Here is a 25,987-nt window from a genome sequence, read left to right on the forward strand (position 1 = left end):
CCGTGGCGTAAAATAGCAGTACAAAGGTTTGCAAACTAACTCCAGTAAAGTTCAGGATTTACAGATGTTGACTGCAATATCAGCACGCAAGCATAGGCCTGTCTGAGAACTATTACAGTAAGTATACGGGTGAAACATTCATAAATAAAATGGGTAAATGTTCACTCATGGACAAAGTGCAGCGTATTTGTTATGAAAAGAAAAATCCAGACGCGATGGAAAACTCTAAAAGTTTTACTTCCGGTTCAGCGAAAAAGGAAGTCCATATTTACGGAAGTTTAACCCTGCTAGTCGAATCAAATTGCCAATCCACAGATGTATTACACATTTTCGGCATGTTAGTCATTCCCGCCCTGGTGTCAAAACATCGCCACGTGGAGGAGCATCTGTTTTTCTCCAGCTAACGTAGATGTCGGTCGGATTCGACACTTCCTCGACGAGGTTAGACACGGATGACTGTCTTTTGTTGATTCTTCGGGTGTCTGACACTTCAACATCCTCAAGTCGTATAAATAACAAATTAACCCACTCACAGTCTGCATCTCTAAGCTTTACCGAATAAAGTGAATATATATATATATATATATATATATATATATATATATATATATATATATATATATATATATATATATATATATATATATACATACACACACACATACATACATACATACATACATACATACATACATACATACATACATACATACATACATACATACATACAGGGTGTTCCAATATATTCAAATCTCGGAAACTACTTAAATACACTTTATGTTGAAGTTCATAAGTTTTATTGGTTAAATTTACAAAGAAAAGTAAAAATATTTGTTAGTTCTATGACAGATTTTCATAAATGTTCAATATGAGCGCCGCCTGTGACTCACACGCACACGTTGATGGCTGTCCTGGCGATTTAGGTATGCATAAGCAGCCCTTTATATACATACACATGCACACACACACAGGGTGTTCCAATACATTCCAATTGCACGCTCTTGCCAGTTTCTCACTTAGTGATATTCTCATTGCTTTCATGGTGTCCCTTATTGGGTTAAGTTTTGGAATTTCTTGCTCTGCGGTTGGAACCATCAGCTGTGTTGTGCAGAAGTCAGGTTAATACGCAGCCGACATCTCTTTTGGACAATTGTTAAAATTCACAATAGGTGGGTTACCCCCAAGACTGGTTGCCCCCCAATTACAGGGCACACAAAGACAAACAACCATTCACACTCACAAACACACCTTGAGTCAATTTAGACCAGGGATGTCAATCATAGGGTCCACGGGAAGGTTCAATCGTGCTCACAATCTGATTTCATAAAACATAACAAATAGGACCAAACCACTATAAGTCCACTGTCCATAATACTGTAATGCCTGTAACGCTTGTGTGTCAAAATTGGTCACTCAGTTGTGAGTCTGTCTGATGTTTTGTTTTGTTTTTTTTTTACTGAAAGAATGGAATGAATGAATAAAATAGAAAAATGGTTTACATGTTCCGAGCTGCTGTTAGCTTTAACTCACGCTTGTGCTCGATAACCTCTAACTCACTGACTCAGTCTTCCTCTACAGTCTTCCTCGTCCCTGACAACAACAACCATTACAATATACAAAAATTCTTAACTTTTATAAGCAATGCCCGGATGGGCACTGCAACTTACGAGTGGAAGTGACCAGTTACCATGCTTGCATGAAATAGCTCGCTGAACGTTTCAGTGACGGAAAGTGAAACACTACACCAGTGTTCTCGTTAGAATTAGCATCTAGCTTCAACATGCTACTACTCAGCGCAGGTAAAATCCTTTATCACCCTGGGCATGTTCCTTTCTCTGGATGTTAGGATTTCATTTTATTTATTTACTTATTCATTCTTGTAATTATTTATTTTGGTTCAAAAAGATCGTAGCAAATCTCCATTCACTCTTTTAGTGCCAAGTGTTATTGGAAAAGGGAACCTCTAGAGCCAGCTAGCCATTTTCACTCATAGTTCTAGGCCGACAGAATATTGTGTGTTATGGCTCCGCAAATATGGGTTGTATCTTATGAAAGATTGATTTCCATTCCTTACTTTGAGTTGCATGTAGGTAATGTTCTTTGTTGTAAGTGTGGAAACACTGCCATCCAATGGTCACACTACAGTGCTCAATTGGCTTATACAGTGGACCCCCGGTTTATAACGTCCCTGATTTACGTTATTTTCATGTTGCGACATGGAATACTGACTTTTTTCATCCCCTCTATGACATTTTCCCATTTTGCAACCGTCATGACCCTAGGGGCTTGCCTGTATTTGTGTTGTTTCGTCTCCATCTGCAGGTGTTTTTAGGTAATTCTTTTATTTGTAAATAAAATCAATTAATAAATTAGGTAATTACTTATTTTCAGTTGGCATCCCTGCAACACGTCACTGCAATTCTGCTATTGGTCGGCGTCTCCTCACGGAGATGGTGGTCGGCTATTGGTCTGCCTCACTTATTTCAAAATGGCGGAACGCTAAAGCTTTGTTCTATCGTGAGTGGTTTCAAAACCGTATTTATAGTGCATTTTACTACTTAATTCAAAGTTGAAAGGGTTAGCCATGGGTCTCAAGATTGCTAGTGATGTTAAATAGAGAAGTAAGAAGATGATTTATATGGAAACAATGCTGGAGATAATCAAGAAATATGAAGCTAGCCTAGCCTAGGCTACCCTTACTAGGGAATATAGGCGTAACAAGCGCCACACAAAGGTAAATAAATCCTTCCTATACTTTTTATATCTGATGTTTTCTGATTGGATATATGTATATTTTATACACATAGCACTTACTATACTATTTTCCTACCAATTTTTAATATGTATGTATAATTTTGATGTTTTTACCTGGGGTTCTAAACGCATTAGCTATTTAACATAGGTTTGGATTGCCCATCATACGATGAATTCCCCTTACGACCCCAACCGCGGAATGGATAAATCTTGTAACATGGGGGTAACCATTAGGTCAGCATTCGACAATTATGTCAGCTACCTTCCATAAAAAAAAAAAAGAATAAATAAAACCTTTTTGATGAGAATTTAATTATTTAATATTGTTATTATTTTAAAAGTTGAGAATGATCATCCATTTCACTGAACTGCTTAATTTCATGCAATCTAAGAAAAAGTGCTATATTAGGACATATAGAAGACAAAAAGGAAGTCATTTTACTTTTCAACAATATACAGTATTTACATTGGAACCCTGCTTTCGCGAGGAATTGAGACTAAGACGGCTTGTACAGCAAAACTCTACAAATAAATGATACCAACTATTTTGAAAATATTTAGTGTGCAATGATTTTACCTGTCCAGCACATTTGAAGGTAGTTTTTATAATTTGATTTAATTTTGATAATATCTTCAAGTTTGGCGGGCCCAATTAAAAAGTTTAACAGGCCGCAAATGGCCCCCGGACCGTAGTTGCCCAATTCTGGTTTAGAGGAAGATGATAGAGGAGGTTTATAGATGTAGTGAAAGAGGACATGGAAGTAGTTGGAGTGAGGAAAGAAGATGCAGGAGACCAGCTTAGATGGAGGCAATTGATTCCCTGTGGCGACCCCTGAAGGGAAAAGCTGAAAGGCAAAGGAGAAGATATCTATATTTAGTCATGGTCGAAAAGATATGATCGCTGTGAGCACAATAAATATTCCATCTTTTTGTGCATCAGGTTTCTTAGCATAGCCTGATTTCTTGAAACTGAAACTAACATTTGGTTGCTTTCTGTGTCCACTTTCTTTCTTGTTTCCGCAGCTGGCGGCTCTTCATCTTACCCTGCCCAAAACCCTGCTCAGGGTCACCACACATTCCATCATTGTAGCTCTCTCCTTCTGCACATCAGCAGTGAAAGGTCAGCCCGACACTTCACAATTAGCCAAAACCGATGGGAAAGCCAACAAGGAGGTTTTAACGCCACTTGTTCTGGAGAATCAGTGTACTGCTTTGCAGTACTGGGCCAATCAAAATACAGCGGAAAATCCTCACCACCGAGTCTCAAAGCGTGCGATGCCTGAATCATCGCCAGCCAGCAGCAAAGCTCGGGTGTACGCCGATGTCAACACGAGAAAGAATAGGGATTACTGGGATTATGACACGCATGTGCCACACTGGAGGTATGTTTTTACATCAAATACCTCACGAGAAATGGCAAAACCTAAATACAAACAATATTGAAAAATACATGAAAAAAAGGAGTTTGTTTTTTAATCGGTTGCACAATGTAGGATCTTTTTTTTTCCACACTTGTATGAACCCGTTGCCTATACAATTTATAACCGATATATGGACAATAGTGTGACTAATCTTTTTCTGTGTTTATGGAAAAATGTGTTAATATTTAGAAATATGACATCAATAGTGACTTCAACTATAAAAGAGATGGTGACTGTATTGAAGATAATCTTCCTCTGTTCCCCCAGCAATCAAGACAACTACCAGTTAGTGCGCAAATTGGGCCGGGGGAAGTACAGTGAAGTTTTTGAGGCCATCAGTGTGAGCAGCAGTGAAAAAGTCGTGGTGAAAATTCTCAAGGTAGGTCTGTGTGTTTTAAGTTTCCAGAACCTCTTTTGCAACACTCCTTGTAGTGGGTTGCCACTCATTGTGCCTTTCTATTTTGACAGTTGTAACATACAAAGTATATGGTTGAGACTGCATATTTTTTTTACAAAAAAATACATTGTTGGAATATATTATCTCCATCACAGGACAGGAATTAAGATTACAGCTGCTCCCGTGCTCATAGAAAAACTGGTACTTGTGCCATAATAATGAGTTTTAAGTTGCTCTAGGGCAGTCCTTCTCAATGGGGTGGGGAGGGGGCAGCATAGGGAAACTGGCTTTGCTTTTGCGTTGTGTAGGCATCTTGGGGCAGTAGGCGGGGGACACCCCGGACTAGTCGCCAGCCAATCACAGGGCACACAGAGACAAGCAAGCAATCACATTCACAATCACACCTAATGGTAATTTGCAGCATCTAATATGACTACTGTGCATGGTTTTGAAATGTGGGAGGAAACTCGAGTGCGCGGAGAAGACCATGCAAGCACGAGGAGAACATGCAAACCCCACACAGGAAGGCTGGGGCGAGGTAGAATTGAAGCCAGGAGTGCTGCACTATGAAACGACCACCGTGCCGCCCATCAGAGTTCTAAACTGTTTCAACTGCTTTCAAACCAAAACATTTTTCAATCACGTAAACAATTAATGTGATTTAGAAAAAAAATCAGGACAATGTTACATAATTTTCTATAGGTTAAAATGTTTAAGAATGTTTGTGTTAAGGTTCCACAACAATTTACATATATAATTAATATTTTTTTACTCCAGCATCTAATGGTTCATTTGCTCAAAAAAAAATCTAGTTAGAATAAAGAATTTAAAACATTTTTTCAGGCACTTTAAGCTTTTTTTCAGATTCTGAATAAGCTGTAACCTGTATAAACCCCATAAAAAGTAATGTGAATGTTTTCTGAAAGTTAATTTAAATGACTTTTTTCTTTTGTTAATGTTAAAAAGGATACAATTTTAGTATGCTTATACAATGATTATTAATAACGATCTTATAGTCACTGCAGCAAGTGTGTTTGTGTGTGTGTGTGTGGGGGGGGGGGGTGTTCTTTTCTTGAGAGGGCTTTGCAAAAAATTATTGAGAAGCACTGCTCTAGGGCAGTCCTGAAATAGTGTGAAGCTCCCCATCAGACGAGAAGTGCATGAGACAAGATATATCACAAGATTGATTTCACGAGAACAAGATGAGATTTTCTTCTTTTTTGCTACATTTGGTAATATACTGTAAAATGAAGTTTTTAATTTTTTTTCTTTATATCGACCTAACAAAGAAAATTAACAAACAGGTGTGCAAATGTATATAAACTGTATTTTCCGCACTATAAGGCGCACGGGATTATAAGGCGCATCCTCAATTAATGACATATTTTAAAACTTTTTCCATATATAAGGCGCACCGAATTATAAGGGACACACTCAATCAATGACATATTTTCAAACTTTTCAATCACAAAATAGTAATACTCAAAGTAATAACAATAATACCTCAATTAACTTCAATTCATAACTCTAAACTCTCAAAAGCATAATAACTCAATGTCAATATGACCAACCTTGTTCACCTGTAAACTGGTAAAGCTTACTTTATCAGTTCATTCCCCATCTACGAATCCCAAATCTCAATATTGATCCATATATAAGGTGCACCTGATTATAAGGCGCACCATCAGCTTTAAAAAAAAATAAATAAATAAGGCTTTTAGGTGCGCCTTATAGTGTAGAAAATACGTTTTGTGTGTGTGTGTGTGTGTGTGTGTGTGTGTGTGTGTGTGTGTGTGTGTGTGTGTTTTTCTCAAACCAGAATATAGTGTAATTTCACTTAAAATGCACTAGGTAGCAGGGGCACTCCTATTGTCAGAGTGTACACAGTCAGTACTGACTCAAACAGGGAACGCTCCCTTTGGTTCACAGCTGCATTATGTTAACAGGAGAAAAAATAAGTTTTTTATCTTCTTTGATCTAATGATGATTACAAACATCCACACATATACTCACAGCAATGGGGAAAAATATACCAAAAAATGTTGTCAATTGATAGGAATTATCTGAAGTAAAATCACTTCAAACCACTAGTGTCCAAAACATTTCAAGCATTGTGCTGTATCTGCCAGAACTCAGAATGCTTTTTGTTCTCCAAAAGAATGACCCATTTTCATATGTCATTATATATGATGTAGGAGGCCAACACCAAAAGCACAGTTCAAATTCTGGCATCAGTGTTTTGTTGGCATAGACCTCAGAGAATCAATCCCTTGAGAAAATATTTATTTTAAACACAGCCTGTCAAGTGGAAGAAGATCAAACGGGAAATAAAGATTCTTGAAAATCTGCGTGGGGGGACAAACATCATTCGCCTAGTAGACACAGTTAAAGACCCTGTGGTAAGTTACAATGATTTATTTATTTGTAGATGTATTTTGCTGAATGATGGCCTGCTCATGGTTATGTCTAATGTAGGTCACACTTGTAATGGTGTATGTTCAGGGACTACTTGCTTCTTTCCTCCAAGTACAGTAAATACAAAAAAAAATCTACACACCCCTGCACAAATTTTGACGTTCTTTTTAAAAAAAGAAAAAATCAAGACCAAGGTCCATTTATTATCATGACTGCTTAAACTCATGAATCTCATTGCATGCTGTCCATCCAATCCTCAATGCGACCTACAGTATAACCTATACATCTGAAAATGGGGCGGGGGGGGGATCAATCTTCTAGATGGGCTCGAAGACATGGCCATACATAAATGAGATCAAGTGTGCACTCTGCTCTCTACAGACTTCCTCTCAAAAATATCTACCGTATTTCTCCAAGTACAAGTCGATCTTGCTTATAAGTCGATACACTCCCCTTTTTTACTTCATTTTGTGTTTTACAAAAACGTGATTCTAAGTGACTTTAGTAGTTACATAGATCATGGCTGTCCAATTATAATACATGGTGTGTGTTATTAAAATGACCAAATTACGGTACTTTTAGATGTTTTTCCTCATCGTATATAGAATGACATGCTGTTGCGGTATGCTGAATATTACTATATTTTTCGGACTATAAGCCGCGACTTTGACCTCATGATTTGAGCCCTGCGGCTTATAGCCCAGTGCGGCTTATCTGCTAGTATTTTCCACCGATCAAGCAAATGTGTTTATCTGTTCAAGTCAGTTTATGGAACAACTATGAAATAGAACTGAAAAGATGTGAATCGATGGCTGGGCTCAAAAAAGAGGTTTAAAATATATTATTTAAAATATTTTAAAAAATGTCTAAATTGAATAAGATCTTGTAAAAAAGTTTGGGATGTGTAAATACGGTATACAGTATATATGATTGTATTTATAAATTCACAATTGTATATATTATTTATGTGCAGTGTGTGCAATGTTCACTAAAATAATCTATCAAACCATGGGAGACAGAATGCTATTGAAGTATTGATTTCGAGTTTGAACTGCTATTTGACTCTGCAGTATTCTGAGGGTGAGATGTTGGTAATATCCAGCCATCCATTTTCTATAAATACAATGTTGGGACTTAACATGCAGGCATTTTCAGTCTGTTAAAGAGAGGATGCTGCAGTTGGTACACAATTTAAAAAAAAAAAACAAAAAAAAAAAAAACATGTTTTTTTAAACTCACATAATTTTCATCTTTTTGCATAAATATCTGATTATATGACCTGTGGCTTATAGTCCAATGTGGCTTATCGGTGGCAAAAGATGGTTTTTGCTCAATTTTCGCTGCTGCGGCTCATATACCGGTGCGTCTTATAGTCCGGCAAATATGGTAATTTATTTAGCTCCTCCCATTTAACACCCAGACGTCCCCCCTCTCTCTTTGTCAATTTTCAAAGATCCTCGTTACTCTTCCACTGGTAGTCATGTTACGGACACGTTAAATTTGTTTGAAATGGAGGTCTTCGAAAATGATTCGCTGATCAACTTACGTGGGATATTCTTTTCCCAATTGACGACTGTTGTCAAATCAGAGTGGGGAAGGTTGCCCATCGCTGTTTCTCCCCCCACCTGCCGACATCCATGGTCCATGGGCACCTAGGCCCAAAGGAGACAGGTCAAGCCGTATTTTCCTTTTCATAATTCGTGAAAATGATCCACGCAGCCTCGTTGTTGACAACAAAGGAAATTAGGCAACACTTGACGAAAGTGCTTTTTTTGCGATGTTCTGTGCAAACACTCTAAAATGGATGCATACTGTATTGAATGAGAGGTATATATAAATCAATGCAAGCCTTATAAATGACATGTGTTACTTATTTTGCATTTGAATTAATGTTATTTAAACATAGATATGTGGAAAAAATTGGTCTGTTTTCTCAGTTTTGCGGTGATAAGTCGACCCCTACTAATATGGGCGTTGAAATTGAGGGTAGAAAAACTCAACTTCTACTCGGAGAAATACGGTATATATTTTTTTCTAGTTGAGTTATACTGGTTATATTTGGCCACATTTACTGTGTTTTTATATTACAAAACCCTGGAATTTGAACTAGGGTGCTTAGACTGTTCATATTCACTTGTGGTTGTTTTTCTCTTGCAGTCCAGAACACCGGCACTTGTCTTTGAGTGCATTAATAATACCGACTTTAAGGTACATACTCTCGGCCTAACAAATAAATACATGCTTTCGATTATAAAAAAAACAAGCATGGCCCTTGATATTTAGGTTGCAATCTACTTTATATTCATGTTCCACAGGAGCTTTACCAGAAGTTGACAGACTATGATATTCGTTACTACATGTATGAGCTCCTCAAGGTAAGATGGTCTTGTTGTCTCAGCGAGATATTGTTCAAGCTAAATCATACGCTGAATTTGACAGTTGTTTTTTCATAAGATTGATTTTACTGCGGAGATAGCTTTACTTCCCTTTACAAACCCCAACAGCTTCAAATGTTTTGCTTCAGGTTCAATATATTCTGTCAGAAAATATTTAATACGCCTTAAAGGGACAAAGTGTAAGATATAGACCGTTTTTCATTAAAAAGGAATAAATTAAATGATTATAAATGTCAAAAACCTGCAACTAAAGTTGTTCTTAAAGACCTACGGTATGTTTTAAATATAGACAAAGGTCTAGTTATCATTAAATGATTTTACATGGGGGGGTGGCACTCCCCCGGAGGTGGCCATGTCTATTATAGCTATGCACAATGGTAAATGCAGCACCTCCTGCTGTCTGTAATGAAAAGCAGTCTAAATCTTACACATTGTCCCTTTAATTGAAACAAAATAATTTTCGATCTGACTTGCACACAAATGATTAGACAGAATATTGATGGGCTTGAAATGTCCAGTGTTTTCTTTAGTTTCATAAACAACAGAATTGCTTAATAATATGCAACAACCAACACAATATTTATAACATTCATGTTGTATGTCTGGCTATGGCTTCTCGGTTCTATGAGAGGATATGATTCATCTCTCCATGGTATAGCTTGTCAAAAAAAAAATATGGCGATAATGTGCTTGGAGGTGGTTGAGTGGTAACTTTAAATTTTTCACTCTGTCATTGCAGCCTCTTCTCAAAAAAAGAAAAAGAAAACCAAGTTCTTTTTATTTCTTATAAATATCTACTCAGCACCCCATCTTGACAGAGCAAACAGCAATGGAGAAATGTTCACAAATGTTTTCAAAAAGTAAAAATGAAATATCAGCATAAGTATTCAGACCCTGTGCTCAGTATTGAGCAGAAGCACATGTTTGAGCAAGGAGAGCCAAATGTTTTCTTGGGAATAATGAAGCCACTCCTCTGTTATTTTAGCTGTGTGCTTAGGGACATTGCCCCATTGAAAGGTAAACTTTTGGTTCGGTCCTGAGTACACTGGAAGAGGTTTTCTTCCGGGATATCGCTGTACTTGGATGTATTCTTCTTTCGTTCAATTGCAACCATTTGTACTTGCGGGCTTTTTTTTTTTTGGAGGAGAGGCTTCCATGGTGCCACTGTGCCGCAAAACCCTGACTGGTGGAAGGCTGCCGTGATACTTGACTTTGTGGAATTTTCTCCCATCTCCCTACTGCATTTCTAAAGCTCCAGATTTGTCTCACTTATCTCACCAAGGCTTTTTTGCCATTCTTGCTCAATTTGGCTGGATTGCTAGGTTTAGGAAGGGAACAGATAGTTATGATGACTGAGGTCTTTTCAACAAATTAATATTTAGCTGTCAAAAAAATAAAGCATTGAAACAAATTGTTTTACTGTTGCAACATTAGTATCAGCGTTCGCTTCGCACTTGTCGCGGTCGATATCACGCAGGGAGCCAAACCACGTGTCTTGGAGGAGTGCCCGTTAACTGATTGACTGGCTGCGTCTCCAGCAGGGATTCTCCACCTCAGACGCTCTGCCAAAACAATACAGTGAGGAAAGAACAAAACGGTGTTGTAATAAATGGGAATTTCGAGTGTAAATTCCGCTTCGTTGTTATCATGTTTCTTCAGCTACTAGCTCCACTCTAGGTCGACACCCGAGGAGTGCCTGTGGCATATGCAATTTCAGTCAACTCGTCTGTTTGGCATGCAAGAAACATTCACAACGCGTCTAAATATGGCTTCTTTTTTTTGGTTGTTTTATAAAAAAAAAAAAACAAAAAAAACAAACGTGAAGGACCAAGGGCTCGAAAGACGAAGTGCGAAGTAGAGAGGGAACGCTGCATGCATTTTCGACCTTTTATCAGAAATGCCGATGGTTTAATTGTATGGTGTTTTTTATTTTGAATTCTTCCCTATGAATGCAAGCATCAAACTTAAAATATTTTTTGACTGTACCCTGTCTCTCCAAGGCTTTGGACTATTGTCACAGTATGGGCATCATGCACAGAGATGTCAAGCCTCACAATGTGATGATCGATCACCAGCTGAGAAAGGTGCGTGCGTTTCTGTTTCTTCACGTCTACATCTACAAGTAAAAGCTTTTACTTTCAGGTTCTTGGTGTTGGTTCTGCATAAATATTGTGTTCAAGAATGCATATCTTAATCTTGCATAGTGGATCGTAACCAGTCTTGGGCAAGTTACTTCAAAACTGTAATGCATTATTTATTACAGTGGGCCCCCAGTTTATGAGATGAATCAGTTCCGCGGTTGGGATCGTAACGCGAATTCGCCGTATGGCAGGCAAGCCAAACCTATGTTAATTAGCTAATGCGTGTAAAATCCCGGGTAAAAACATCAACATTGTATATACATATTAAAAATTGGTATCAAAATGGTATACTAAGTGCTACCTATATAAAATATACGTGTATCCAATTAAATAACATCATAAATAAAAAATATGTAAATGATTTATTTACCTTGGAGCGACGTGACAAGCTTGTTATGGCCATAGTGAGGGTAGCCTAGCCTAGGCTAGGCTAGCTTAGCCTTCTTCGTATTTCTTGATAATCTCCAGCTATGATTCCATATAAATCCTCATCTTCTCTCTTTAACATCTCTAGCAATCTTGGGACCCATGGCTAACAAATTAAAGTTTGAATTAAACACTACAATGCACAATAAATACCATATTGAAAGCACACTCAAATGAGATTAAGTCTGTAGGCAGCCATCTTTTTGTGACCCCGTTCACCGACCAATAGCAGACCAGCATCTTCAAGACCCCTTGACGCAGACCAATAGTAGACCAGTATTCTAGGGAGTCCTGATGCCGGCCAATAGCAGATCAGCATTGTAGTGACGTGAGCGGTGACGTGTGTATAGACGTATGAGTGCACACTGACTGCCATGTCAGATGTGTCGTAAGGCGAAAGAAATGGCGTAAAGAGGGGACAAAAACACGTCGCGGGCCTCGTCGTAAGGCTAAACAAACGTAAGGGGACGTCATAAACCGGGGGTCCACTGTACCTACTTCACGTCACTATGGCCCTATTCTTAATGGTTTGTCAAATTACTGGTCCTATTTTGCGAAGTGGACAGCTTCTTAGGTGTCGTGCACAAAGTGCACTTAATGATAACTGTATAGTACTGTATTCTTCTTCTTTTTATCTCTGACAAACTGAACGTAATGAGCGTATGTCCATCTTGTGTACGAACTTTTTTCCTCTGCTCTCGCGGTGATTTTGGCAAATTTGGGGGTGGGGAACACCACTTTCAGGCTAAAAATGCATTGTAATGTTACAAACGTTACATAAGTAATGTAATTACTGTAATGCATTACCTTTGTTACGCAGTAGTGTAATATAGTACACACAAAAAATAGTAATATTGTTATTGTTACAAATGAGAGTAATGCAGTGCATTACAATGCATTACAGTAATTACACTACTTTGTAATGCATTACAGTAATCCCTCGTTTATCGCGGGGGTTACGTTCCAAAAATAACACGCACAAAGTGAAATTCGTGAAGTAGCCAGCTTTATTTTTTTTATTATTTTACAATGCAATACTAAACTATAGCATAAAACCAAAAATCAAAACCTGTTTTAAAGCCCCAAATTTGTTTAAAACAATCATTTTATTATAGTAATACAAAGTTGGAAACATTGCCAGTCACGTATTTCACAGTCCCAGCTATGCGTCTTCTTCCTGAACCCGCACATTATTATGAGTAGGTTTTTTAACCTCTTTCTTTTTCTGAGCAAGATTTTTATAAACAGATATGCCCGGACATTGAATTAAAGTGAAGCCTCTTATATCATAACAATACACTTGAAATTTCAATTTATTACAAAAGAAATCTAGGTAAAAGTCATATTTCCAAAACTGTGCATTTCTCCGTTGCTCTCTATGTAAGCACACAAACGTGTGCGTTTCCTCTCGGCATGCCTACGAGTCACGTGATTGGCTCAGAGACGAAGCTGTCAATCAATGTGCTTACTAGCACGTTTGTGTGTGTGCTGAGTTTTGCCCTCGAGAGACCCAGGAGAGACGAAAGCAAGCTTTTGGATCCTCTTGCCTTTCGTAATAAATTGACAAGTGAAAAACCAATACAGAACAGCGTCAATATTTTATTTCGAGACAACAGTAAAGCCCCACAATGTGCTGTAAAAAATATCCACGCTGTAAAAAAAATCCGTGAAGCAGCAAACCCGTGAAAGATGAACCGCGGTACATCGAGGGATTACTGTACTCCTAACACCAATCGTGACTACGTTTCTGCTCTATTCTCAATTTTATCACTTTACACTTAAAGTATTTGAGGAGTCCGATATCTCTATTGTCACTGCTGTTCAATCGGTCCAATGATTCCTTATATGGAGAAAAAGCTCTTAATCGCACATTGGCACTCCACAAATGGCAATGTGATGACTTCTGAACAGTATAGACAAGAGATCAAATCAGTGGGTGAAGCTAATTGGACAGTTTGTGGAGAATTGCTTGAAAAGTTTAATCAAAGCAATTTGCATTGCCAATCCTTGTGGAATCGAGTTTTCCTTTGCTGTTTACATCAAATACTCTATGTGCGTACGTCACGTCATAGGTCACCAGGTTAACAAGTTCTCCGATATCTCCGCCTTTCAATGCTTCTGGGGAATGCTTTGAAGTGTTTCTGTTTTCAATGCTCAACGTAGTCACCACAATAGTGACTACATAGGATGGTATCTGTTGGGAGGATCTTAAGTGTCTATGACAGGCCCTACTTTGATGTGTCATGCAGTTTCAAACTACCAAAACTAAGGCTACAGTATATCCTTTTTCTTTTTGGAACAAAATCTTGACCGTCCAACACTTTCAGTGGAATCTGTAAAGGAAAAGATGCTGGTCAAGCTCTCATTTGTTTGGATGAAGAATAAATGCAATCCATAAAAAAGGAAATTGAATGTTTTGTAAAACAGTTTCTCACATTTGTACGATGCGTGTAGAGGATGATTATCTTTTATTGGAAAGCTGAGTTAACTAAATAACAGCTGCCGTTTAATTTTTTTTTAGTGTAAACATTCAGGTGTTCTTTCTTTTGGTTTCATGTTATGGTTAAATGGCTGTTGCCCAATTGTACTGAGAAGCCAAAACAACTATGTTAACTTGTGATAACATACGGGTTCTTATTAACACTTTTCACCATCAACTATACCCATAGGTGGTTGCATCCCCCCCTGACCCCCACCTCACTCAAAAAATAAAACAAAACACAGGATAGGAAACAAAAATATGGGGTCATCTTTCAGCTCAGAATTGTCAAACAAATTGTGTGGGTTTTTTTTTTTTTTTGGTCATATTGTCGTCATGGTTTCCTGTAGAGCAGCCTGGGGCAAAGTACAGCGCAGGGGCCAAATCCCACCCAAGCCCACACTGACTGGCCCTCACGCGACCATGAAGTCCAAATAAAACATAAAATGCACTGTCCTTTTATTTTGAAATGTGTTCATTTTATGTGCACAGTTGCGCACACTCATACAAGCAAAGGAACATGCACTGTGTATGCAGCCTATAGTTAGCATTTTTTTTTCCCCGAACCTTTAAACAACTAGCCGGCCTTCCCTCAAACCCCCCAAAAAAGACAACAGGTGGTCTTATTTACTGTAGAATGGAGGGAAGGACATGCTAAATTGTCCTTAGGTGTGATTGGGTACATGAATGGTGTGATTGGGTACATGAATGGTTGTTCGTCTCTGTGTGCCCTGCAATTGGCTGGCGACCAGTTCTGGGTGTCCCCTGCCTACTGCCCGGTCACCTGGGATAGGCACCAGCAAGCCTGTGACTTGTGAGGATACGGGGCCAAAGAAAATGGATAGATGGATGGATATTTTGTTTGTGTTAGTGTCTGTGACGGTTTATGTAATCCCATCAGTCTGTTCCATAGAAAAGTATATGCTATATTAATGTGTGTTTAACAAAGGCAAATCCTGACTTAGCTTACTGGTTAGCATGCTGCAACGTTTCGATCCTTGATTTCTATGCTTCTTAAATGTGTACAAAGTGGAGGAAATAACTGTGTGACAGTCGTGTGATGCTGCTGATTAATCAACTCAACATAATTTTTCTTCTTTTTATGCAACAGCTGCGCCTTATAGATTGGGGTTTGGCAGAATTTTACCATCCTGCTCAGGAATATAACGTCAGGGTGGCTTCTCGTTATTTCAAAGGCCCGGAGCTGCTTGTGGATTACAAGGTACAGTACCTGCTTTTGAACCCCCCCCCCCCCCCCCCCCCCCCCCCCCCTTCTACTTACAGCATGTGTCATTTATTCCATCCAGATGTATGATTATAGTTTGGACATGTGGAGTCTTGGGTGTATGTTGGCAAGCATGATCTTTTTGAAGGAGCCATTTTTTCATGGCCAGGACAACTATGATCAGGTAACAAAAAAGTAGCAACAATATTCTACCTGTAATTGTCTTCAATTTTATAGATAATCGCTCACCATATACTGATGTTAGTTTGTATGGCAGGCCTTTCTTTAACAAACATCTCGAAAACTCCAATTACCTGGTGGATGAGTCATTAACTCTGAGTTTCAAATGTTTATATGGTTGTCAAAACTTGAAGCTCAGGTCAAATTTTGTGACCGTTTATGTAGAAATCCATTGTAGTGATTCCAAAGGGTTCCACATACTTTTTCTTGTTAAAGATCACCAGCAAGTAAACTTAACTTACTGGTGTATGTGTTGTACCTAGAATGCCATGCAGTCAATCTGAACACTTATTTTGTTTTTAAGTTGGTTCGCATCGCTAAAGTTCTTGGCACTGATGAACTTTTTGGTTACCTGCACAAGTACCACATAGAACTGGACACTCGCTTCAAAGACCTCCTGGGATGGTAAGTGTTTGTTAGGTTGATTTATTGTCCTTGTAAAAAGAAAAAAAAAAGCATTTGGTTGGCACAACTACATAATGTTATTTAGTTTTACTTTTCACATAATATATCACATGGCGTCGTTGATGCTACATTGCTCGTTTTGCATTGAACAGGTGGCATTTAGATTGCAAAGGATCCTTCTACAAGCTCTTTTGAGGTAATGCCAGTTCAAAGTTTTGTTTTTTTTAAATCTATAGCTTTTAATCATAAAATATATTCAAAGAGCTTAGATCAGTGACATTTGCAGGTCTAAACCCTCAACTACGCAAGAAAAAGATGACCATAAGTGTTAATTTTGGGGTCAAATTCTGGTATTCAAAGTCAATTTTGTCAATTTCTTCACACGTACTTAACATACAAAGGAATCGAAATTGCGTTTCTCACTATCCTCTGCCTTTTACATGTACAATAACAAGTGCAGGTGCGCAAGACGAGACAATCCTACAACTAAGATTCTTATCAATAGTAACGTTAATATAAGACAATCCAACAGTACAACAAAAAGCAAGACAACTCTGTGGTTGTCCCAGCTGTGTGCATTTGAGGTAGTTATAGTTGTAACTGTAATCATTAGTGCAAAAGAGGTATAATTATGAATAAATATGGCAGCAGCAAGTCTGTGCAAGTACATGAGCAAAGTGTGAGTTTAGGTGGGGGGTTTCAATGACCTAAACTTCGCCTGCCAGCTAGGTATTTCTTCTGGCTGGGGCTGGGTGTGGGAGGGGAGAGAGAGTTCAGCAGTTTCACGGGTGGGAAGTAGAGAGAGTTCAGCAGTCTCACGGCCTGGTGGATGAAGCTGTTCCTGAGTCTGGCGGTGCGGGAGCGGAGGCTCCTGTACCGCTTTCCGGAGGCTGAACAGACTGCGTGCAGGGTGGCTTGTATCGGTGACAATGGTGACGGCTTTGCGGCTGAGGTGGGTGGTGTACAGGTCTTGCAGGGAGGGGAGTGGAGCACCAGTAATCCTCTCAGCTGCTCACGATGCCTTGTATACTAGTCTGTCAACTTGTATAAGACGCACCAACACTTTGGCAACAACGTTAAAAAAAAAAAAAAAAGATTGCAAACCATAATAAATCTTATCTTTTGTAAACTCTTCATATTTTCTCGTGTTCATATCCGTAAATTATATATTTGTTGCTAAGTTAAGCGTGTTTCAGATTTCCCACATTGTACGCAGTCATGAACGCCTCGCCACTGTAACGTTGAATGCGTTTGAAGCAGTTGTTTTTTCTCTGCCTCGTGACGCGGTTGAAGCAGTTTGTCACGGTGGTGACCCGGACAGGTTGGAGTCGATAAAAAGGTTTATTAACACAAAAAGCACGCAGCGCGTGGGGTTCCAACCAAAATTCTCCTAAGTACTACAAAAAGATGATAAAGAGACTCAAAGTATAACTTAAAGAGAATAAGCAAAAGGGCAAGTAACTAACTAAGACTTGGGGGCAGAACCAGCAGGAGGACATTGTCGAAAATACAAAGTAACAAAGCAAGTGCTGACCAACTGGCCGACTGGAGACAAGGAGAAAACGTAGCTACTAAAACACTCGGGCAAAAGCGCTAGGAATTGAAGGAAGAGGAACTAGTAAGCGGCATGGACTCTGGAAGGCTGCAGACGCAATAATGCGGCGACGCCCTCCAGCTCTGACCGCACCTAAATAGTCCCCTGATTAGAATGAGGAGCAGGTGTGCGGCCAGTGGTTCCGCTCCCTAATCTGCAACACAGGACAACTCGTTAGGGACACATGATGTGACACAATTGTTTTTTCTCTGCCTCGTGACGTGGTTCAAGTTCAATTTACCATAAATACTCAAAGTTGAGCAGCATCCGTGTTTACGATTGTGCATAACCGCAATTAATAAATGAGTCAAATGGATTACCTTTCCATGTTCTCTAACAGGTGCACGCTTAATTGAATCAGTTGGAGACAGCATAACTTTAGAGAATGCACCCATACTTTTGGCCTTCATTTTAGGGGGGGAAAACTGTGTCTTATACTTGAGGAATTACGCTAAGTGCCCAATTGAAGTTTAGGTTCTATCCTTGCTGACTGGGGGCAGACTGCACCCCGGACTGATCCCAATTTCCCAATTTCAACTCATTGCGTTGTTGTTAGTGGGCTGGTCACCTACCTACACATCTGCTGCTTCAAAGTCATCTCTGTGAACCACAAAACTACCAATGGCCCTCGCTACATGATACTTGTCTGTCCTCTAATTCTCCTTCAGCTTCTACAGTCACCTTGCTACCATAACGTTAAGCGCATCCCCTGCCTTATGTTCAGGCAAACACGGAAGCGTTGGGAGCAGTTCATCCAGTCAGCGAATCAACACCTGGTGAGCCCTGAGGCTCTGGACCTCCTCGACAAGCTCCTGCGCTATGACCACCAGCAAAGACTCACAGCATTGGAGGCCATGAAGCATCCGTATTTCTGTTGGTAGCAAACTTTCAGACGCACTGATAACATGAAAAAACTGATTTGAATTATAAGTATTTAATAGGACTGTGTGGGCTTTGCGTTTATTGTAACATGTTCAAACTCCTTCATGGTTAGCTTCGAACATAGCCTAGTTGAAGTGACTGTGTCTTTTGTCTCTTAGACCCTGTGGTAAAAGAGTCGAATACCAACGCCAATATACTCAGCACAAAGGAAATAAGAAGCTCCATTGCATCATGATAAACAACAGACAGGTAAATACACAGCGTTACGGTCCTGGCCAAAAACCTCAGCAGTCCTTGTGTTGCTTCTGTCAGATAATGCTCAACCTCTGCCAGTAAATTGTAGAAATGCAATTGTTTGAGATAATTATCAGTATTTTGTTTTATTTACATCAGGACAACAAAGAACATAGCGCGGGGGGGGGGGGGGGCAGATTTTTCAAAAAAACAAGGTATAATGCCATGCTCTTTTAATTTGCATTTACTCTATGACTTTAACAGTATGTATGTATTGCGAAAACAAAGAATTGCCAGAGGATTGGATTTTTAAAAATGGCGCAAAACATGGGCACTTTTAAGGCTATAATCCATCTCCAGGGATCTGAATATGCCTGTGGCGACTGTGTGCGACATCATCAAGACGTTGAAGACTCAACGCAGAATTATGGGGCGCAATCTTTTGTAGCGTAATGTCAGAAAGTTGGGACTGCAATGTAGAACATAGCTCCAGACAGAAAAGAAGATCTTCAGATAATGCTGAACAATCATATTTTGCTCTTGGCACATTTGTCCAGTGCCTCAGCAGTTTCCAAATTAGATCCCCATGGACAACAGCAAAAAAAAAAGTTGTCTGTTAACTATTGGTGTGGTCCTCTCCGTCGGTGCCGTAGCAGGACATAGCTGTCTGGCTGAGGGCCAGATCCAGCCCTGCACATGATTTTATGTGGCCCGAGAAATGCTGATTAGTCTTGTAATTTATGGCTAAAACTTTTTTCCCCAATCTCTTTTTTGTCAAGATTTTACTGACTTCTGATTGAAGACATACTCAAAAATGTATTTGACTTTACCGCATTTTTGGCCCTCTGACATAAACTGTAACGACGATGTGGCCCACGATAAAAATGAGACCCAGCAGCACTGGCAATAATAGGTTTTTATCATGGATGGATTATATTTTGAGTAATTAGTGTATTTATTCTCTCTCTAGGAAGAATGTGTTACCTCAACGAGCTGAGATCTTTATGATGCCTCGACGTTAACAGCCATATATGTCAAGGTGTCGATTTTTTTTTCAGTGAAAAGCTTGCCGTTTGGAGTAAACCCTGGATTCCACATACTGCGTTGCGATGCTACTGCGCTGCATAGCGCCACCGCAACGATTCCACACACGCTTGCCCAGTGCGTTGAGTCATACGGCGCTTGCGTGGGGACTTAGCAACTCGCGCAAATTAAAGAAAAAAAAAATCTTTAACTTCCAAGAACAAGCTCCAATTTTGGAAAGTTTGCGCAGATAACACATTGCATGCTTCATTTACAATGGGTCAGTACATACAGTATTCATTTGAACTTTTAAATGAATTCATATTGACCCAAACGGTAAAATATATTTATACACACGTTACAGCGGCAGGTAACAGGAGGAAAGCGTTTGCTCTTTTTGTCTTTATGACAGTCGCACAGAGAAGGAGAACTAGTCGCTTTTGGGTTCATTCAAACAATCAGCAAAGGAGAAGACTATCTGGTCAACGTGGAGTGTTTTTTCTTAGTCAATCAGGGTGTAGATCACGATCTTTGGTGCTTTCTGTACAGTGGAATTGACCACAGCGGACCAGATTTTTCAAGTCCTGCGTTACATTGGCCGTCGGCACAGCACGGCGGATACACAGTATGTTCAACCGCTGTTAACGGCTGAGCGCAACAAAGCGGAGTCGCAGTGCAATACTGTAGGTGGAATCCAGGAAGAAAAGACGGAATCAAACCTATTTGTGCCCATTCCATTCCTCCCAACTTGAAACCTGCTTGAGCAAATTACTTTTCTATGAGAATAAAGTAAGCCTTTGCTTGCATCTATTTTCAATATTAGCACTGAGTGGTTTAAACTTTCTTTTCTGCTATTAAGAGAACAATACATTGAAAAAGAATAAACCATTTGGATTTAAACATTTCTGCTGGGCTGGTCATGTTATCTTCTTAATGAGGTCTTCGATTGACTGTTTGAGAAACGAGAGAACTGAAAAAAACAAGCTCATTTGCAAATCTTTAAAGACAGAGTATAATAGTCATTGTGTGTTTGCCAAAAGCATGGAAATGAAACCGTGCATTTTATTTTATTTTTTTTTTGCACATACCAGTCAAAGTGTCCTATTTTACCCGCCAGACTGTATCCATGAATTGTTGGGACCAAAATGAGTTGGACCTTAGAGGTAGAAAATTCAAAGTGTTATTGAAGCCGTGACAACAAATGACAAGCTAGAGCAGGAGACGGCCACCAAGACACAATATAAGACACTTAACCACTAATAGCGGGCAAACAGTTAACAATTGAAGGACAAAACAAGTTTTAAAAGTGAAAGCACTGGTTTAAGGTTATAGGACATGGGTGTCAATCATACGACCCGCTGTGAGGTTTAATCCGACCCGTGAGATGTTTTTCAAATCACCAACAACTCCTGAGCTGGTTGTGACTGCAACTTCATTCCAATGGATTGTAAAACCAGAGAAGCAGATCTTTGTGGCGATACCACAGACATTATGGTAGCTGGCACATCTTCAAGTTTGGGGAAGGCGGATGCAGTGCGTCATAGTGGCGAGAGAGGCTAGACGCATCTTATGTATTCTAAGTGTACTTTTTGAAGGAATGAGAATTGACCATAGAATATGTCCACTCATTCCATGGAATTTAAGGGGCTATTTGGGATCAGTGTTGGGAGTAATGCATTGCAAATGTAATTAGTGTAGTGAATTACTTTTTGCTGTCACGTGGTAGTTTAAGGCATTACACTTAAAAAAAATAGTAGCATTTTACTTGGTACAAATGACAGTAACACAATGTATTATAATATATAGCCCAAAAAATGCTCCTTAACCATTTAAACTTATGTTAATTAAAGCAGTGAATGAATGCAGTTCATTTAGTTACCTTGAGATGGCGCTGGTGTATTGTTATGCAGATAATTTTTTAGGTCATTTTATTTGTATGGTTTTATTTGACTTTTCCAGCGATCTAGGCTTCATTTAGAAGTCCAAGGTTGCAAAAATAATCATTTTGAGCATGTAAGTTTTCTTAAGTTTAGTTTAAGGTCATTCCCCTGAATTTGGAATGAGCTAGTTTAACGTCATTCCACTAAATTTGTAATGAGCATAATGATTTAGAATAGCAAATCCATATTTTCAGATATGTTGGTGAGAGTAATGCAATAGTCAGGTAATGCTTTACATTTCAAACACAGTATTATAATGTAACTAATTACAGCGGGCCCCCGTGTTACGATATTAACCCGCTCCGCGGTTGGGGTCGTAAGGCGAATTCGCTGTATGACGGACAATCCAAACCTATGTTAAATAGCTAATGCATTTAGAACCCCAGGTAAAAACATCTAAATTTTACATTCATATTAAAAATTGGTAGCAAAATAGTATAGTAAGTGCTACGTATATATAATGTACATGTATACAATCAGAAAACATCATAAGTAAAAAATATAGAAACGATTTATTTACCTTTGAGTGACACTTTTTATGCCCATATTCCCTTATAAGGGTTATCTCCAGCATCGTTTGCATATAAATCATCTTCTTACTTCTCTCTTTAACATCACAAGCAATCTTGGAACCCATGGCTAACCCTTTTAACTTTGAATTAAGCAGTAAAATGCACTATAAATACGGTTTTGTAACCACTCACAATGGAACAAAGCTTTACCGTTTCACCATTTTGAAACGAGTGAGGCCGACCAATAGACCAGAATTCTAGTGACGCGTTGCAGGGACGACAACTGAAAATAAGTGTAATTACGAAAAAATGCCTGCAGATGGAGACGAAACAACACAAATACAGCCAAGCCCCTAGGGTCATGAGTTGTTCTGGGCGCAAATTTGGGAAAATGTCATAAAGAGGGGATGAAAAAACTCTGTATTCCAGGTCGCAACATGAAAATAACATAAGTCAGGGACGTTGTAACAAGGGGGTCCATTGTACTTTGGAATGACAGTAATAAGTAATGCTTTACGTTTTGAATAAACTTGCCCAACACTGTGTTGTATTCCGACATCCAAGAGCACTTCAGCAAGTAGCTGGTTTTTACAATTGAGTGTTTACAATTTCTTTACAAAAACAAAGCCGGAATCAGCACAAAAGTACTAAGATTGCAAGTTATCTTCTGACAAAAGCTCAACAGGAACTCAACTGAACAAGATAAAGGCTTAAAGACCATTATGACTTGCATTCCTAAATTACTTTGAACATCAAGGATAACTGACATAAAATCCTAAATGCACTTTGTGACATGCATTTACTGTGTGACAGTACCTCCCCCTCAAGGGACGTCAAGGACAAACAAAACCCAGATAGGGTCACTGGAAGGGAGTCAGGATGAGGGAAGAAGGACCAATCATTAGGGTCGGTTAGGTGGGCAATCCAGAAGCCAGATGAGAGATGCAAGGCAGTTGAAGTCAGGTGGACCTCCAGGACGCCACACAGAAGAGCGGGATCCGTAGGCTGTTGCACGCAGCAGGGTCGGTAGGCGGCCACAGGACTTGCGCCATTAAACATCAGATGGAAGGGGACTCTAGGGCATGAACTCGGACGGATGGTTGCCATGCGCCGCCAGCCGTTGAGGCGCATAGTCTGGTATGTTCACACGTCGATCCGCAAGGACCGGGTCGTCGAACTGCTGAGGTACTGGGTCCGAGATGTCCAGCCGCCGAGGTGCAGTGTCTGAGACATCCAACTGCTGAGGCATAGTATCCATCATATCCAGCCGTTGAGGCGTTGGGTCTGGGACATTCACACGTCGATCCGTAGGGACTGGAACATCCACGCTGCTGAGGTACTGGGTCCGAGATGTCCAGCCGCCGAGCAGTAGTATCCAGGACATCCAACTGTTGAGCATCCGGGAATCCAGCCGCAGAGGTGCCAGGTTCTTGATATCCAGCTGCTGAGGCACAGGGTCTTGAACGTCCACCCGCCAATACGCAGGGTCCGGGATGTTCTACTGCTGAGGTATAGTTTCCAGAATGGGAGTCCCACTGCTGGACATGTGTTAGGATGGTAGGCATCGACCGTTGGACCTGCTCCTGCGCTTGGGCCGGAGGTGGTGACTGCTGAACTTGGACGGGAAACCGCCATGCATTGTGTGCTGCCGGGACTTCAACAACTAAAGGCCACAATCCGGCCACCGGCGCTTGGATGGATAACGGCTGCTGGACCCTTGCCGCCGTACTCAGCTCAAACTGATCGGTCTTGATAACCACCGGTCGATCATTTTTTCTCGTCGGTCGAGGTGATAATCCATGGCAGTCTGTAAAAGTGCTGGATCCAATATTGATCAGAGGATACTGTCACGAGGTGGTATTCCAGGATCCAAGCAGTACTGTCCAGGAGATTGCAAGTTAGCGTCTGACAACAACAGGAACTCAACTTATATACTAAACAAGATAAAGGTTTAAAGACCATCATGACATGCATTCATAAATGACTTTGAATATCAAGGATAACTGACCTCAAATCTTTGATACAGCTTGTGACGTGTTTACTTTGTGACCGTTTTGATATAGGAAAGCAAAAACATATATTTTTATATTACCTTTAGTTATTTTTTGATTTTCAAAAATATACTTACGGGTGACTCCCGCTTTTCACAGTGGATCATTATTTTTATCATCATTGCTTGCACTGAACCTATTCACAGTTGTGAAGAACACATTGTAGTTGACAATCTAATAATAAGATAACTTGTCCAAGTGGAAAGTAAATAGGAATCCATCTGGTGCTACAAGAGACGGTTGCACTTTGCACATGATTGTTAAGTAATGGAAATACTTTTCTAACGCCTGATTTTGTTTGTGCAACTCGTTAACACCGGAGTTGGGGCTCATTAGCAAACACCCTGTGGTTGGGCGAGCACCCTTGGGACCATCGGTTCACCACCTGTGGTAGGGTGCCAAGGGAGTTTGATGCATACAGACTGGGGCAGCAGCTAAAGGTGGGGATTTTAATGATACGATCCCCGCTCCAGAAGCGGGCATCTGCATTTTTGCTCATCTGCAGTGAGGCTTGGACTCAGCCATAGATTCACTACATTGTTGGATATTGTCATGTTCTCACAACAGTTCACTTGTGTGCATGTGTGTCCAGTAAAAGCTGCAGCATACGTTTTAGGGATTGGACCAGATTTTGTATGCCAAATCTCGTGAGATTATAACGTCACAATATTTCTCGTCCCTGCACAGCCAAAGATGTAGTTTCTCTTTCAGCTGTTGTTTTTGCGGTGGGTACTCAGGGAAGAACTTGCTGCTTGGTAATGTTCTGCATGGCATTTAAACATGCCGCCAAATGTTGTGAAAAGGCCGTCTAGCTTCAAAATAAACCCTTACCATACCAAATAATAATATCAATAATAATAATAATAATAACAATAATAATGAAACACATTTGAACGCATTCATTTATAAGTTATTCCTGGCAAAGTGTCGCGACAATGGCTGACTTGACTTTTTTTTACTGCATAAACTGCTGCTCCCAAACTGTGTCCTGAGTAGCAACTCATGTAGACAAAAAATGTTCTGAAACCACATTCAACACCCCCAAACGGATGAACTTTTTCTCCCCTTGCTGTAAATCTCACTATGTAAAAATGACATCAATCCTCTCATCTACAATTTCCTAGACTAGGGTGTCTACAACCAGCGACGCTTTCATCCTTATGTAACATTGCTTGCGAAAAATAATGCATGGTTCAGACCGACGATGTAACAAGCGCTTGAAATGCAATCAACGCAGTTTGTGTGATGGTCAATCGGGTGACATCCAGGACGTGTTTGGAGCGACGGAACACGAACCGTGACGCAAGACATCCAATCAGCTTCGGAAGTAAAACAAGAAACAGAGCACGGCACTTCAGATTCAAAGCATACAATTCAAAACCAGATATAAGTAAACAACTAAAACGGTCTGAATTCTTAACAGAATAAATCTTATCGTTGTGCCCCTGCATG

General features: G+C 39.8%; 1 protein-coding gene across 5 annotated transcripts; it reads left to right on the top strand.

Annotated features, from left to right (window-relative positions):
• Positions 1-278: 278 nt before the first annotated feature.
• LOC148425098 (casein kinase II subunit alpha'-like) lies at positions 279-20,934 on the top strand. 5 transcript variants are annotated; one of them, XR_015865307.1, is made up of 13 exons: positions 279-441; positions 3,778-4,136; positions 4,443-4,554; positions 6,870-6,971; positions 9,145-9,195; positions 9,303-9,362; positions 11,384-11,467; positions 15,541-15,651; positions 15,737-15,838; positions 16,199-16,299; positions 18,618-18,770; positions 18,934-19,024; positions 19,980-20,036. XR_015865307.1 is itself a non-coding variant. In XM_088412500.1 (13 exons), exons 2-12 carry the CDS (start codon positions 4,030-4,032, stop codon positions 19,008-19,010), a joined length of 1,056 nt encoding a protein of 351 aa, XP_088268626.1. In that variant the 5' UTR covers positions 279-441; positions 3,778-4,029; the 3' UTR covers positions 19,011-19,024; positions 19,980-20,934. The 5 variants fall into 5 exon arrangements, 4 of the variants coding, with proteins under 4 accessions (XP_088268626.1, XP_088268629.1, XP_088268630.1 ...); XM_088412500.1 differs by having other exon boundaries at positions 18,618-18,766; positions 19,980-20,934; XM_088412503.1 differs by lacking the exons at positions 18,618-18,770; positions 18,934-19,024 and adding an exon at positions 16,452-16,495 and having other exon boundaries at positions 19,980-20,934.
• Positions 20,935-25,987: the final 5,053 nt, after the last annotated feature.

Source organism: Hippichthys cyanospilos, chromosome 4 (assembly GCF_059441005.1).
Source record: "Hippichthys cyanospilos isolate Australia breed blue-spotted pipefish chromosome 4, RoL_Hcya_1.0, whole genome shotgun sequence".
Lineage (NCBI taxonomy): Eukaryota > Metazoa > Chordata > Actinopteri > Syngnathiformes > Syngnathidae > Hippichthys > Hippichthys cyanospilos.

What these genes read in the sequence shown, in the direction of transcription:
- LOC148425098 (XM_088412500.1), top strand. Translation starts at nt 4,030, where the DNA reads ATGCCTGAATCATCGCCAGCCAGCAGCAAAGCTCGGGTGTACGCCGAT. An exon ending in ACACAGTTAAAGACCCTGTG is followed by an intron (nt 6,972 to 9,144) that starts GTAAGTTACAAT and finishes TTTCTCTTGCAG; the next exon opens with TCCAGAACACCGGCACTTGT. An exon ending in TCGATCACCAGCTGAGAAAG is followed by an intron (nt 11,468 to 15,540) that starts GTGCGTGCGTTT and finishes TTTATGCAACAG; the next exon opens with CTGCGCCTTATAGATTGGGG.